We start from the raw sequence: 17,918 nt of genomic DNA on the forward strand, positions 1-17,918 counted from the left end.
GAACTTCATTCTCTATGTCTCACATCCACAAATACATCCCAAAGCTCTACCATGCAGCAGTGTTGCTCTGCTAAACAACTACTTTAGTATCCTACAGTTTAGTTTCTTTATACATTTTCCTGACTAATTTCACTTTCGTTTTCCTCTACATTTCTTCAAAGTATATTTGACTTTCAAGCTGCATGCATCATTAATAAAGCATCTGTAAAAATGTCTCTGTACATAAAGATTTCTGCTACAAAGAGATAATGTTACTATCCAATATTTTTGAGGCAGATGTCACATTAATTACATAGTACTATAAATATATCTCTCATACTTATAACTTCAGTACTTTTTCTGAATAAACATTTTTTTCTCTTAAAAATGTTTTCACACCAAGCCAAAAGGAATTTAAATACAGAGGAGGATGTCATTATTCAAGTATATTTGCCCTTAACTTTCACACTGGTGATGTACTGATTACATCTAAAAGTTATGAGAGAAAGCTCTTGTCTCTCACTTAAAATTATTCAATGATTTCTTAAAAAATATTACAGAATGTCATGAGTGGGATACTCTCACAAGCCAGCATTCAGTAACAAGTATTTCATTCATACCATACACACAGAGATGTTAAAGAAATCTCAGATTAAACTGTTTTTAGTGCAATGGCAGTGTGAACCGATGGAAAGATGTAAGTCATATTCCATATAAATCATTGCAGGCTGTTTAATGGATATCCCACCTGAGACATTGAGTTCTGACAGACCTTTTACAAAATGGGCCACTTCAATAAACTCATAAGCTTTCCATTTATGGCAAGATACCAAGGCTTCCTTAAGAATTATTAGGGCATTTTTTCATTATAAATGGGTTTTTGCAACATTTGGACTCAATTGTTAACAAAGCATTATTATATTCAACACCAATATATCATTTATTGGCCAATGTAAGGGTTCTGATATAACATTAAATTGCAGGTAGGAAATTTCTTTTTTCTGTCAATTACTGAGCATTGTTTCGGGATTTCGCCCTAGTTATTTTGCATTGTATTGGTTTAATGCACAGTTTGTCCACACAAAGAAATGCTGCAACCTGAAAAGAAAAAAAAAATTCAGAGAGACAGGTTGCAGCAGGGGTGGGGGGGGGGGGGTCTATTCCAAGTGATAGGTCAATATCCATTAACAAGTCTTGCACATTAATAGAATCTGATAGAAAGAGTGGAAGAAATAAATTCTAGCTATTGCAGTATTATTTCATATCAATAACCCCTCCTCTCTTCACTTTTCCTCAAAGAAATTTACATAGAGAAGAGCTAAATCTGAAAATTTACTTTTTGATTGCTAGTTTATTAAATGCCAGACTTACTGTGACAGTGAGAATATTCCATCTACAGTTTATTAATTCATATCTGAATACTAGGCTAAGCTTACTTTTGCAATATCCAATTGATTATCAAAACTGTACTATTTAATTAGTTTTGAATCTGCAATATTCAGAGGTTCACCCTGACAATTTTGATTTTGGAATTTTCAATTAATTTCCTTGATATAAAATCCATTTGATCCTTTTGAAAGCCAAGTAATCCAAACACGCAATTAGATTATGGTTCTCATACAAACAGGCACTGATAACAACAGGGTGTTAGCTGATTTAATAAAAAGTGAATGTAAGTAATCAGATTTGTTACCACTTCTTTATAATTGGACATCATACCAAAGAATACCGACATTGATCTCCATATGTAGCTGTATAGGTCACAGGATTAATGAAGGGATTTTCTGTCCCAGTGACAGGATTCAACTTCATGGATAGAAACCTGCTTTATTGCCATTTTTGTTGTGTGAAAATTGTTACAGGGCTTTGCAAGTACAGGAGGAGGTGAAGGAATTAATTAATCCACTGATGATTATTTGACTTGGGCAACAAGCACCTGACAAAGGATATGATTTCAGTGATAAAAAACATAATGGGTTAATTCATGACTAATTGTAGGCTTTCAGATTGACAACTCATGGGAGGATTTAAGGTACAATTATTATCAGTCCTGTCAGTGTTGCAACAGTTTTAAAATAATCTTGAATAAGGTGAATAAATTATTTCCTTCACCTGCTTACCTGCATTTAATAGAATGTTCTACAGCACTGTTTGGGTGAATTTCTCATAATTGTTGCATACCTTTTAAATCCAGTTGTCTCACTCACTGAATATACAATTATGAAAATTGTGATGTTGAGCTAAAGAGAAAACCATAAAACCTAAAAAATAAAAAGAGCCACCTTATGCAGCCTTTACATTTTTTATGTCCTATGGTATTTTTAAATGTATTTCATTAATTGAGATTAATAAAATGAATATTAGGTCCTTTCAATAGAAATAAGAGAAGGGCCAGACATATTTTACAAACGACAGCAGGCTTGTGCCATTCAGCATTAAATTCCATCATACATTTTCCCTTGGTGAAGTATTACTTCACTGTTTGGATGTGCTGTACATAAACAATAAGTTCAGCACCTGAACGATGCCATCTTATGTGGCAGATTGAGATGGAGCATATTGCATCTATCAGAAACTGTGACATCGTAAAGCAGCAAGATCTGGAGAAACACACATACCATTTCACAGGATATATGCCATCAATGACTGACCTGTTACATTGATACTATGAAGTCATCTTGGAGGGGATATGATATTGATGGGCAGATAAATGTTCCCCATTTAGATGTGTTTTCATATTCTTGGCATAAAATTATTACAAACTACATGTTTCTTCACAGCAATTTTTTCAAGCACTTAAACTAAGTAGGTTGGCAAATCAAAATATTGCCACCCTTTAATTAGACCTTTCAAGGGATATATATGAATACGGTGCTGATACTTTGAACTGTGGTGTAGGTAGCTAAGAAAATAGCACTATAATACTGCTGTTTCCATAAGGCTAACTTCTACCACGGGGTCTGTACTTAACTTCTCTGAGCAGAGAAACACATTTTGTACATTGATTCACAAATCTTGTCAAATATTTTGTTAAACTAATAACTATTACTTAAGCAGGGTTGTCTGCCCATGGTGTTCTTCATGATCCACTTCCCCAGAATGGCCACTTCATCCTCAGGCTGGTGTCTGTACTTGTGAAACTCTTCCTTCATGGCAGAAAAATAAGCATAAGGGTCCTGACGGGAGTGTCTCTTCTTCTTTTGGAGGTAGAGAATGCCTTGGGGCTGGAGAACCTGAGATTCACCGGGCTGCTGGACCTGTGAGATTGGAAAACCTAACCAAAACAAGAAGCATTCAATTAGTGCTAGCCATATCTCAATGAGTGCTCTTGGGTTTGATGAGCTTTAACTACTGAGGGAAAGGAATTACCATTTGATCTCTTTGCAGGGTGTCGTTATTCATAACTGCAGAGGGGCAGAATTAAAAAATAAATCTGCAGCACGATATTTTTCTGTGGAAAACACCATTCCATTATCCATACCAAGTGCAAAAACGGATTATTAAAATAACTGGTCAAAGTCAATGTTCGAACAGCCTCTTTATAGATTTCAGTTAATGAATTTCCTCTCATAAGAGTCATAGATTTGTGCAGCACCATGTCCATGTCAACCTTTTGCCCATCCACACTAACCCCATTGCCTGTACTAGGTCTATATCTTTCCATGCCTTGCTCATATAAGTGCCTGTCTAAAAACAGTGATTCTGTCTGATTCCTCTGGCAATGTGTTCCAGATATCGATCACTCTGTGTGTAAAAAATAAATCATTGCCCTAAAATCCCCTTTAAACCTCCTATCCCTCACCTTCAGCTTATCCCCTCTAGTTTTTGATTAAAAAAAAGTCTATCTACCCTGTTGTGCTCATTGTGATGACCAAATACTTTTGGAAGGTTATATTAGAAAATAAAAATATAAATGACGGACTTATTGGTGTTAAAAAATTGGAAAATGAGAATCAAGTTTTAGAAACCACCAATAATCATTCAGTGTCTTTGGGGTTTGACAAAGGTAAGAGATAACATTTTACATCAGTGAAAAGATTTAAAATACCTTAAGCTTGTCTTTCAGTATTAGGTTGCCATTAGTTTAGCTTTGCTACACATTTTATTTCAGCCCAGAAGCTGGGTCTGTTCTTACCTTGGGCAAATATAGTTCTGCATTTGCTTGCTAGGAAGGGAGATGTAACAATTGTTCAGGGTAACCAGTGTATCATATTTTCACAGCCCTCTCCTCTCAAGCCACCTGAGAGAACACTGATTCCTCTGTCCAGTAGTTCCCTATAGCAGCCTGGTAGCTGAAAGAACTCTCCAGCATATTATGACGGTGGATTCGTCAAATCCTTGCTAAGTTTTGAAGATCCAGTAGGTGGCAAGAATCGGGCTTAGTTGCTTCAAGATGAGGTGAACCCAGCCCAAGATGCAAGGCAAACCTGGCAGCATCAATCCAGATTTAAAGATGTTAAATAATATGATAATTATATGCTCCATTTATCAGGCTGCGTAACACTTGGCCGCACTGCTCAGATAACTCAGCATGAATATAACCATCGCTCTGTGCCAGACTGAACCAGAGACTATGTTCCTTCCTGGGTTTCACTGAACCGGAGGCTTCCCATCATTCAGTAGTCTAGCAGCACCTGCTGTTACTGTTGCTTGGATTGCCATGACAGGTGGCTGTCTGCCAACCCAAAAGACATGGAGATTCCAGGTTCCATTGGAGCTCAGCAAAGGTGATGGAGCTGCATCAAGGGAAAGGGGAAAGTTGGTGGTTTGGTTTGCTTCCCCACTATGCTGCCCACCTTCTATCCTGAAACATCATTAAATTTCCAATATCTACTGCTGTAGCTGCCAGTCTCTGAATTGACAATCCAGTCCAGATATATGCTATTGGCTTTCTACCAATAGTGCTCAGGGATGACTAATACACAAGTATAGTAATGCTATATCAGGAAGAACAGATACTAATTGATGGATTTACTGTAGCTCATACTGCTTCTGAATACTTCATACTGACTCAGGTCCCAAGTGCAAGTCCCAAAAACACCTACATAACAAAATATAGCAAAGGTTATTTCAAAGGAAGCATTACCTTTTGTCACTATTTATAAATTATTCGCATATAGAAATTCTGTGCAAGTCAATAGTTATGTAGGTACATTTTCTCTGCTTAGAATACTCCTGGTTATTTCCCCACAGTATAGAATGACATAGAAAAGCCACTTTATTAGAAGTTTGGTTGTAACGAATGAGTTGGTCCATATCACTTAGCACCAAATCAAGTCACTGGTTGATGAGATTGCAAAATTCAATAATAAAGGATAAAAATAAGGAAAAGGCAATTCATTTTGTCAAGCCATGGCATCACAGTTCAAATCAAAGAGTTTAATGATAATCTCATGGAAATCAAAGAACAGTGCAAATGGAATTGTAAATGGAAATAGATCACAAGTTTCAATATACCTAAATCACATCGTTAATAAATTGAATTGTATTTATCTGCAGTCATGTTGTTTGATTAAAAACTTCTGTTGTGATTTCAAATCTGAACCCTGAGTTTGAAGTGAGCAATTTTTTATTTGCAGTTCCTTAAATCTGATAATTTGGAATTGTTGTTTCTGAAAGGGTATTTCAGCAAATATGAAAAGGATGAAATGATCTCATGACTATTGCACAATACCTTATTTTCCAGACCTTGGTTGCATCACCGAAGGTGTGAAGAGCAACGTAGTGCTCACATGCGATATGACCTTGGCCTGCAAAACATGATCTGTGCACTTAATTGCCTAGCCTTTCCTCAGAGAGGCATCATGCCATGGTTACCTGACTTGCTTTGAGGAGGATGTGGTCAAAATTTAAATCTTTGAGGCACTTAGTATTTTGATTTCTTCTAAACCATGCATAAATCTGATTATCAGTATACCTCTTCAAAGAAGCAACTTGGTCAAAGATATTGGAAGGATGTATAATTGTCTTAGCAATTTCTAACTTGTATTCTAGCACTAATTAATTACACACTTTTCATGATTACTAACATTACATAAACTTTCAGCGGTAGCATTTCTGCTACTTGTTACAGATGAAGGTTTGATATTCAGATAAAAATGCCTCTGGGGAAGGTACAGAGAACATCTGAATATAAAAGTGAGACACAAAGTCTTGACTGTAATCAGCCAAGCTAGTCCGGGGGGGGGGGGGGGGGGGGGGGGGGGGGGGGGGGGGGGGTGGGGGGGGGGGGGGGGGGGGGGGGGGGGGGGGGGGGGGGGGGGGGGGGATTGAAAATGTCCTTTTAATGGTGGTTACGGGTCATATTTGCTGGATCCCAAGATTCTCACAGATCCACAGGATAAAGTTACTTGGAGCTCTGTATTAATTGGATATACTCAACAAGAAATATGGCAAATACACAAAAATGAACTATCCTGGTAGCACAGCAAAGTGTTTTGTTCTGAGCTTGAATTTAACACCAATATCTATTTCAGGGACAACATAGAAGCTCTACGCAGTTTATAACAACAATGTCAGAGTGGTCGACCTTGGGCACAACACATGTCAGCAAGATGCAATTTCATGGTATGTTAGTCTTGTGAAGACATTGATAGGCAGAAGCATACATAATGAGTTAAAAGCCAAGCTTGTGAGATATTGCACATTGCACATATCTGCAGTATGAAATGTGTTTCTTTCAGTTGTATTTTGTTGCAATGACAATTGACCATTTCAAATCCATCTTGAAATTATTCCAGTTAATCCAGTCACATCATGGGTTTAAAGAAAAGGATTTTCAAAGCCAACCTTTCAAATGGTCCGACAGCAATTTCATAAACCATTTTTTTTGTTATTTTTGCTTTTATATAAAGGTACTCTGACTTCGTTTTCTTGAAATCCACTCCAGGATCATTATTGCCTGCCGGTCTGAGAACTTGATGGGTTATTACATGGTTCTGAGATTTATACAACAAAAATGTGCTTAGCTTGAAGCCTGTTCTAATTTCCATCCAGGATACTAATGGTATAGGTTTCAACTTTAGGAGGTGGAAAACGCCAGGGTTTTCCTGATGGCCAATATCCAGTGACTTTGCTGGAAATCAGCACTCATTGCTGTCAGATTACATTAAATCCACCAGAATAATTCAATGGGTATCTATAAAGATCTGTAAAAGAGAGACTTAAAGTATTTCCATGGGACTAGAGGAATCTAAGAATAAATTAAATTGATAATCATCAAATTATTAGTGACAATGGTAGGGAAGACAACTTTCTTTTTCTCGGGAGTAGGTAAAGATAGGTTGTTGATTTAAAATTTCCATAAGGAAAATAAAGAAAGAGATTTGGAGAATTCTTATTACAAGATTTGTTGAATATTTAATAGTTGAGGAGGAACAATTATTTTTTTGAAAAGTAGACAAGTATACAAATTAGAGCAAAAGTAAGGAGTAAAATCAGAATTGTGGGATTAAATTTTTGTGGCAAAGAACTGGCAGAGACATATGTTGTGTGCCCTTTGTGTGCATTTTAGATTTCTAGGATTATAGGTGTGGATGGGATTATAGATACTGATGCCCAGATAGTCAAATCACCTCTTGATATTTATTTTCATTGATGAAAATAGTACCTTGAGTGAAGTATTGCGAGACTATCATCACTTGTGAAGTCAAAACATTTGCATGAGATGTTTTTTAATTCATTGACAGATGTGAGTGACTGGCAAGCCTAGAGTTCTTCCTTAATGGCTTTGAACTGAGTGGCTTGTGGGACCAATGCAGAGCGCAGTTAAGAATCCCCCATATCGCTGAGGGTCTGGAGTCACATTTTGGCAGGGCCAGGAGAGAACTGCACACTTCTTTCCTAAAAAGATATGAGTGAATCAGATGGATTTTTACAACGATACAGTAGTTTCTGATATTGATGGTAGTCTTTTTAATCTGGATTTCAGCCAGTAACCTACTTCAGATTCCCCAGATATCATGGAGGGATTTGGTTTACATCATTGGTCAATGCCAATGGATTTCTAGTCTTGCATTAGAAGCACTATGCTATCACACAACTTTACGACTTTCTTGTTCATGCCGTTTGAAAAGCAAGATGTCAGAAAGGACAACTGGGGAGGAAAAACAAAACAGGACAGAATGGCAGATATCTTTCCTCACATGAAACCAAATTAAGCTTCCTAAACAAAGTCAACAATTGGATGAAATGCTGACTGTTGCATGGTGGAGGGAGGCAGTAAGTAGTTAAATGAAATAATAGAATATAGTTGAAAGTAAAATGTTGTTCTTACCATGAACCCTGAATATACCAGTTGGATAAACCAAGAAGAATCTCTATTGAGATTTAATTCCTCAATTATGATTCATCTATCTTCTTCTCTAAGTAGAAATATTAGTGAATCTAAAAACTCAGCATGTTTAAAGATCTGATAGATTTCTGTCATAAAATTCAGTGCATGCATCTATGTACAAGAGTGCAGAATTACTGAATATTCTTGCTGATTCTATTGTTGAGCTCAAGTGTAAGTAGTTCACAGTATAACAATTGGCTACAAATCACACATTGCACTTCAGGTTGGTAATTCTTACGGGGGTTCTTATGATTGTTCCCTGTACATTTAATTGATTATTAATGGCTACCATGGTGCGTAAATGAAAAAGCCTGATAAGCTGTTTGTTGGGTATTTCTTATAATACCTTTCCAGGCAGGAGCTCTGGGAATCTCCTTCAAAATTCTGCCAATTGAGCATTCTATTTCAATCAATGGGTTAGAATTTACGCTATGAATTTGACTGTTAGAATTCAGAGAAAGAGCTAAGTAATTAGGAAACAATCAGAAACATATCACCACTATAGTTTAGCAACACCGTGACCACTCTGATCACTTTGTTTTGTTATTGTACTAATTGTGTTTTTTTTCTAGTAAAAATTGTGTATAATTTTTCTTGTGAATACTGCTTATATGATACTATGTGCCTGTGATGCTGCTGCAAGTAAGTTTTTCATTGCCCGTGTGCATACATGTACTTGTGCATAGGATAATAAACTCAACTTTGATATGAAAAACAATGAAATGTGAATTGTAAGAGATTAAAAAGAGCTTAACTATAACAGGGACCTAGCTGTAGTAAGATTGTCCCCGGGTTATGAATGCCGACTTATGGACGCCCCTACATACCAGTGAGCTCACATAATATTATTAAATTCAGAGGTTTGATATACATACTGTTGCTACAAATGGCAGAACTAGTTTCCACTCTCTGTCCACTTTTAGTAATTGTTATTTCTTATGTACTTTTGATGCCATTCATTACAATACTGTGAAGGTATGGTTACCATATTGAGTTATTTTTTGTGAACTTTCTGACCTGCTGGCAAAATAGACTTCTGAATGTCTGTTCGTTACTTGGAAACAGTCTGTGTTGGCCAGGGTGCGCTGTGCTGTATTAAATATGCTCCTGTGAGCAGACTAATGGAGAAGTTATAAATTTTTCAGCCTGGTTCAGATAGCGAGATATTTAGGAGTTTGAATACAGAAAGCAAGTTTGTTTTCTTAACCACACAGTTGATTGCAGCATGTATGTCAGTTAAGCAAGTGGTTTGCCAACAGTTTATTTCATTGGCATGGGAATGGATGGATCAGTTTTAGACTGTGTCTGAGCAGAAAGTTGATAATTTGTTATTTGGTCAAGTGTTAACTGAAAGACCTTGAAGGAGTCTAGTCCTCAGCACCCAGATCCACAGCTGTACAATTAAATGACAAAGAACAGATGGATCATTCTGGGCTGACATATGATCAGGACAAATCAGGAAAATGGATGTTAGGTAGGGGTTTGAGCTGGACAGCATTCACTGATCTGAGAAGCTGAATCTGATGGTCCACACTGAACTAGTCATCTATCATCAGGTACCAGACAAGATAGCAAGAAGCTACTAATTGGAGAAATAAAAGAAGTGAAAGTACTTCCAGCCATTCTGCCTGTTTTGTTCCAGTGTACCATTTGTCTGTTAAGTTACATTTCTGCTTGAAGTAAGTGAATGTTACCATCTGACTATCAACCGCCAAAATCGACCTGGAGGTGTTGATTACCCAAAATCCAGCAAACGCATGCCAATATCGTGCTGCATCACATTAGGTTTTTAACATGCTTTAGAAAGGATAAACAGACATATGATGTTGGGTTGATTTTCACCTGCGAGAGGTTGCCTCAGAATTTGTGTTGCAACTATTGCTCTGCAGGTAAATATATATGATTTTACTAAAAGCATAATAAAAATTGGACAAGGACTATTTCCTGTAGGTCTATTGTTAGAAATATTATGGGGAATAGTCAGACTGGATCCTCCAGTCTCAGCCCTACCACTGTGAATTGTGATGCATGCTTGCCAGTTTAAGAGTTAGACTGCCAGCCATGTGTGCACCCACAGCATACAAAAGTCAACGAGGAAGACGATCTGTGCATTCATACTTGTGCATGCTTGAAATTCTGTGTCCTGGGTTGTCAATTTTTATTGAAAGGATAACTCGGGGGATATCTATTCTGTATGAAGTTTTAAAAGGACCCAAGGAATCTCTTGGATTATCAGGGAGGTTGTTTCTGGCTTTTTACCTGGGTTCAGTTATGGTGAACTTGAGTTAATTAGAACCTCCTGCCGGGGTCTTACAGGTGTTACATGATACTGAAGTTATATAACTAATTCTATATGCACACAGAAGTTACTTCAAATTGACACAAAATTGTAGCACAGCCCGAGACTAAAGTCTCAGCTGAGCCATATGTTGCCAGCAAAGAGAGCAGAAGGAGAACAAAAAAAAAAGCATTTCAGCAGAAGTGTTTTATAGATGTAATCAAACATTCCCTGAGATACGGGGGTCACTGCTTTTGGTAGATGTCAGCTCTGCCCAAAGTCACAACAAAAGGGAGACAATTTTTATGGTCAGGATCTATTATCATTCCATCACACAAGTGCTCAAAACACAGTGGAATCCACCAGGATTGGGTAAATTGATAGAGAGGCTGAAAGAGCATTGTTTCCTGGGAGGGCCACATCAAGGAATTATTTATTTATGAGATAACAAGGGACATTAAGCCTCCTCCTGACCATACAAAAATCAGTGATAAGCTTTCCTAAGCACACTGTAGTGGTCCCTTTAGAGCGTAACTCTTTAATTTAATCAGTGCCAAGCATCAATGTTCTGGAATTGTCTGGTGATCCTATTGATGTTAAAGAACTATAAATCAACTCCCAATCTTTTCCAAAGCACTTGAATGTGGTGTTATCTCCCAGATCTGTGTCCATCTTTTCTTAACTTCAGGTTTGAACCCTTACGTCAAATATCTTATATTTCTTATAATATTGAAACCTAAATGACTGTGACAAAAATTAATGTTCACTTCTCATTATTTTAGACCTACCTGCAGCCTTTGATGAGGCTGACCACACAATCTTCTTCAAACACCTCTCCATCACATCCATCAGGTTAGGATCTGGTTCCATCCTTATCTAACCAGATGAGCCAAAGAATCTCCAGGAATGACTTCTCCCTGCTCCATTACCTCAGTTCTTGGTCATTTCCTATTTCTCATCTCCATGCTGCCCTAAAAATTCCATGTCACTTACCACATGCGTGCTGGCAACCTCATCACCACCTCTCCTGACTGCTCACTGTCTCTAATTTTCACCACCCAGGCTGGATCAATAGAAATTTCCTACAGCTAATTATTGGGAAAACCATAGCTATTATCTTTAGTTCTTGCCATAAACTTTATTCTTTTTCCACCAATTCCAGTTTATGGTCAAGGCAGTAATTGTAATTATAACAACATCAACTAAAATCTATGAATGACAGTTTAAGATGTTAGATGTACACCTGAAACATTTGCAAAACAGTTATCAGCCTTCTCTTTGAAATGGAGCATTAAGCATTACACATTAAAGCATTAATTTGGTTAGTCAATGGGTTATAGTGTCAGGTAAAAGAATGCTATATGAATGGTCTAAGTTCTCTAATGTAATAAAATAAATAACATTTAAAATCAATGCTATCCGAAAGACATAAAGCACATTTAACCTATCTCTGAAGAACAACCTGTGGAAGATATAAATGCCTTATTCATTCCTCTTCAAATTTATCTCATGCTCAGCCCTATTTCAGTTCATCACGTCACTCACTGTTTTTTCGGCGTGGTTTTGAAGGGAGCTGGGTTGCCTTCTTGGGCTTTCTCACACGTTGATATCTCAGTCCTTCGAAGCTCTCAGGTACAGCAGCCGCACCATGTGTATCTGAAGGCCTCCTGCAAGAGCAAGAGACACAGAAAAGGGGATGGGGAAAAATTCAATTTTAACAGTTAGTCTGACTTGCAATTATCCATCATCACTGAACAATAATTTGCTATAGTAAAACATCTGCTTATTAAAATGTTGACTATAGTGCCCGAACCAAAATTCAACCATTTGTTTGGACAGACCGGATCTAAGATATTTTAAACAGCATTGTATTCAAGCCACATTGCCTGAATGCATTTAGGTTTTTAAAGTGTTATAATTTTATATTTCTCAGACTCTTCATTCCCTTGGGCCAGGTTGGCCATCCTATCCAAAAAAGAGCAATGTGATGATATATTCCCAGTAACTTGGGCTTTGCCTGATTATAAAAAGTCACATGGCAGTGCAGAGGAATGACTGAATGAATGTTATGAAGAGATGGGCGAGAGGTTAAAGCAGTTGACTGTTAATCCACTGTAATATGAACATCTGGATTCAAATCCCATTCTCATTTCTTTGCATGAACTGTGTTTGCACATAGTTATCAATGGAATTATTGTCCATAAAATGAAGTATTTTTGTAAACAAAAAGGATTATTGCTTCATCTTCATGGGAGATGCCTGTCTTCTGATGGGTGTTTTGGCCTAATAAAAAAAAATCTGAGATCAAAAGTCACCACGAAGGGAACTGAAACGTTAAATCTTGAACTCTACCTGGCAAACTGAAGTCCAGATCACTGTGCACTCTGTCAGATGCTGGTTCTCTGTAAAGAGGAAGGAGCATGAGGGTGGAAAATGTTCATGGCCCATTTTCTGGCACATGGAGCATGTATCCCAAGAGCAAAGCCTGAGGCTCACCTCAAATTGTACTTCAGGTCTTGACCGCTTAATTTGGGCAAGCTTGCAAAGCCTTTTATACTCTCACATTTAATTTGACTTCATGGAAATATCCTGAAGTTGTTCAAAAACAGAAGGTGGGGCATAAATGTGAAAGGATGGGAAGAACACGCCACCTAAAGTGGGAAAGGTCCACTCTTGCTCTGCTGATTGGAACCAATTCTTGAGCAGGCACTGAAAGCAGACACTTAGTCCAGCATTTACATGTGTAATAAACAGTTTTAGATGGTTCCAAGGGACACTGCGAGAAAAAAAACTGGTTAGATGTTTATTGAAGGTCCATAATCTAGAGGAACCAGGCCCACTTTCCCTTGAATAGGAAAGAAGAGATATAATTTTCTATACTATTTTATTCTTTTATTCCAAAAATTTCTAGTCTCTGTATGATAAAAGTGACTGAACCAGAATTATGGTGATAGACTGCTGCTATAAATTATAAATCCACTCATTGGCTTCTTTCTGAAAATTAAATGTTCCTAATTATGTATTCCCTTTTTCATTCATTTACTGCTTCCAATCATGCAAAGCATTTTCTCAAATGAAAGGATAAACTGACGCCTCAGCCCCTGTTCTTGATAGTTGGCTGCTCGGATATCTGGGCTGAGTTCTCTCTTCTTATTTTCTCCTCCCTGTCCTCTGCCTGAGGTCACAGAGCCTAATGTGTAGCAAACAGATGTATAATCCTATAGCATATGACTCAAAGCACTTGAGAAATTATTGACTGAGTATGCATATTATTAGCAATTAGCTCGGGGTTGGGTCAAAGAAAGCAGTGGAAATTATTGAAAGACAACGTAGGTTAAGTGTCACATTGACATAATTGTGTTAAAATGAACTGTGATCGTAGGTTGACAGGTCAGGAGTCTGGTTGACAGGGCTGCAATGAAAGCAATATTATTACACAATGCTGGGCAACCAGCATTTACTCTGCACTGTTATTGTTTTTACCTGTACTACATCAATGCAATCTGTACTGACTGACTCAATGCACTCCGTACTGACTCAATGCACTCTGTACTGTGTAATGAATTGACCTGTACGATTGGTTTGCAAGACAAGCTTTTCACTGTACCTCGGTACAAGTGACAATAATAAACCAATACCAAACCCCAACATTACCACCAACTATACTAGATCTTACCCAGAACTATTTCACACCACTCATGTTATGAGCACTAAACTTAGCAGAATTGATTTCATTCTCAAATGGAGATTTTATTTATCGAATAATTTTCAATTAAACATAGATTAAAAGTGATAGGTGAATTACAACAGTCTACTTCAATGAACTGTTATTCTGCTCATTACAAAGTATCTGCCATTAAAGCCGTGATGGTAAGGCACCTACAATGGCAAACTAACTTAAGCTCTGTAGCCAAAGCCACTGCATTAATATTAACATATCACAAACTACTAAGTGGCACAGAAAGACTTCAAGTGTTGAGGTACTTGCATGACAACCCAGTACTTCTCTCCACCCCTCACCACCCGCAACGACAGAGCATCATTTCAGAGATCTGACAGTCTCCTTTGCTGACAAGAATTCTAGCTGACATGAAGCCGCAACAGTGAAATATTCTAATGTTCAACACTAGCCTCCAATTGCACAACCTTGACTGTCATTTTGTACTGTGCTTCTCATTGGCCTGACTTCTGCATTCTCCCCACCCTTAAACCTCCTCCCCTCCCTTGTCTCTTTCTTGGTCCAATTGCCTCTAATCTATTCAGCCTTAATCAACCCGGATGCAGTGTGTTATGGACTATCCTGGGGAGAAGTTTGTCCGGGTCTTGGTGCTAAACACGTGAGAGTATTTGCTGCTGGTCATACTCATTATCACACATACGGTTCTATTTGAACATATGTAGAGAATTAAGTGCCACCAGCGACTGACCTGACATATTTTTGGAACTTCCCTCTGTCACCTATAGCACTATAGAACTTTGGCTTGTAAATGTAACTGAATACGTATGCTTGCTTTGAGTTTCCTATGTTTCCTGCTTTGTCCTCTCTGTTTCCTGCTTAACTACAGCATCATCATTAAGACCATCAAAAGTTTATAATTAAACCAATCATGTGCTAATTCCGCGGAGTGACAATGTGTGGGATCATGTTCATAAGACATCCCGAGAAAGCCCCAGTATATGGAATAGCACAGAATTCACAGTTCGGAAACAGGCCAAATGACCCAAATGATCCCAGATGGTGTTTTTCTCCACAAAAGCCTCCTTCATCCCAACTTCACCCAAACCTATCAGCATTCACTTATTTCTCCATCATGAGCATCCAGCTTTCTCTTAAATATATTTGTCCTATTCCACATACGCAACACCATTTTTTAATCACTCTGGGTACATGAATTTCTCCTGGTCCCATACTGGATTTATTGGAGACTACCTCACAATCATGGCTCAAGTAATGGTGAGAAACTGAGGTCAATTTTGATTTTTAGATGACAGATTAAGCAGTCCATTCTGACTGACTGGCTTGCGTTGCCCTATGTCTTTGGGGCCGCAAGTTCATATAAATTTGACAGGGATGCTGCAAAGCATTTAGCAAATGGATTGCTAGATTGAGGGCTCAGAGGACAGGGAAAGGGTGCAATCATGGAGGTTGGGGTTGCTGGGTTGGTAGCCAGCAGAACTTTGAATTCTATTTTAAAAGGAGACTGCTGCTTGTAACAGGGAGATGTTTTAGATAAAAGGCCATTGATGTTGATCAGATCGTAAAGCTACTGACCTCAGTTTGAGGTTATTATGGTCCTTTAATGATCAGAAGGTAATTAAGAACAATCTTTTTGTGTGAAGATCAGAGATGGCCCTACAATCATAGGAGGAATCATCATTCCTGGGTTCCTCCAGGGCTTCAAGCAGCACTGGTGGAATTCAAAGAGTAGGTTATGCAGTTCCCTTCTTGGTTGAAGGACAGCACATGATAAGAAGGGGATGGAAGAAAATACTCAAGAAAGAGGGAGATTCACACTCAAAAATAACACAAATTCAAAATAAGACAGTTAAATAAATGTTATACTTCTTCACTGAATATTATCTTTATATTTTCAGTGTGTAATTCTGTTGTGTTGGATGCAGGCTGTAGAACTGAAGTTGATGTGGGGTAGGATTGATTGGAACATATCGGATTCCATGGATTCCCTGTGTGGAATTTGGATTAAACTTACCTCAATGTCTCTACACTAATCCCCAGGTGCTGGCACTCTCTCAATGTAATGAAAACATTGATTATTGGAACAAAGATGAAATTGGCCATTTGCTAGAACACAAAAGGTGCTCATTGTGAAGAATCAGCCTATTTTATAATGATTTTATAATTGTTTCCATTTTTTACTGCATGCATTTCAAGAGATTACAAGAAAATGAGATTGATGCGCTAAGTTTATTTTGACAACCTTCTAGTTCATTTACTGGAGACATTAAAACTTCATCTTTGATTCCTGAAATGTATGGAGCATTTTGCCAGGCTTCTGGTCAGCCTCATGGATTGAGAGTGTGCTTGGAAAGCTCCTGAGTCAAAACTGTTTGCCTACGCTGGCTGGCTGAATTTTAGTGCAGGGCTCTTTGGAAAATGATGAAAGAACAAACTATGCCACTGAGTGACCAGGTCCGGTTCTAGTGTCACAACTGTTTATACAAGCTCACAAACTTGGTAGGGCTGTTAGTGGGTAGGACAAGGGGAGGTGGTGGTGGTAGGAGAGGACACAGGTAAGTGGGGCATCAGTGAAGTGATAGGTTGGGTGTCACACTAGCCAACTGTGAGCAACCTCACCTACAGGGAAGTTACAGAGGAGCGTGGGCAGATACCTGAATGGAGTTTGCCAACCCTGCCTCTCAGCAAGGAATGCCAAGTACTTGGAGGAACCTAAAGAGGAGGAAAAGAAATCTTGTGAAGCAATAAATTGTAAGTAAATGGAGAAGAGCACTACAAACAGACATTTCATGAAATATTGGGCTGGATCATACTCGATCTGACCCGCTTCTTGTGCTCGATCTTTACGCCAGTCCCAGAGCCACTCTTACCTGTTGCGACTCTGTCAATGACCGTGAGGCCACAGTTCCATGGCTGTGATGAGCAAGTCTCCAGGTAGCGCATCCCGAGGGCCTGCCCTCAGTCCCCTCCCCCACATTCAGTGTTTTAAATGTTCAAATGTATGTAAATAATTAAAAAATAAAATTTATTCCAAAATAAACATTACTTATAAAGACGTGAAGTTGCTGTTAATTAATTAAAATATAAACATATGGTGATAAAAGGAAAAAACAAAACCTTGGGTAAACTTTCTCTTTTTAGTGAAGGCCAGCGACCTTGTTCAGATGAAGTGTGTCTGACCCCTCAGTTTAAGACACTAAGGACTGCCCCTACAATCAATAGCCTGTGATGGAGGGAGAGGTCATCCGATTTCCAATGTATTCTGTTCTTCCACACTGTACTGCATGGTGCGGCAGTCCAGAACATGCTGATGTTCACACTGCTGTTAGCCACCATTTCTCTATTGAATTGCTGGCTAAAAATGAGCAGGATCTGGCCCACTACCTTTACTGTCTAGCTGATCTGAAGTTCTTTAAATGGACGAGGTCTCTGGGGAGGGGCTTCCAGCTTGCCTGATGTCTAATGCTTAATTTTATGCTTGCCTCCTGGTTGTGGTGCACACAACCTTTATTGCCCCAATCCTGGTCTGAGCATGTCCTCATCAGCTGTTCTTAATGGAATTTTCACTTATGTTTAATTTGGCATCATGTTCAGCACAGACATTGTGGGCTGAAGGGCCTGTGCTGTAC

The 17,918-nt window shown here is 38.3% G+C and overlaps 1 protein-coding gene across 1 annotated transcript in view; it reads right to left on the reverse strand.

Moving 5' to 3' along the window:
• Window positions 1–2,315: 2,315 nt before the first annotated feature.
• The window catches only part of LOC127583746 (protein turtle homolog B-like), a 553,788-nt gene continuing 538,185 nt past the window's right edge, over window positions 2,316–17,918 (reverse strand). The window contains 2 exon segments of the mRNA XM_052040046.1: window positions 2,316–3,253; window positions 12,138–12,259. Coding sequence (XP_051896006.1) covers window positions 3,015–3,253; window positions 12,138–12,259 — 361 coding nt within the window. The 3' untranslated portion in view covers window positions 2,316–3,014.

Source organism: Pristis pectinata, chromosome 27, assembly GCF_009764475.1.
Source record: "Pristis pectinata isolate sPriPec2 chromosome 27, sPriPec2.1.pri, whole genome shotgun sequence".
NCBI classification, from domain to species: Eukaryota; Metazoa; Chordata; class Chondrichthyes; order Rhinopristiformes; family Pristidae; genus Pristis; species Pristis pectinata.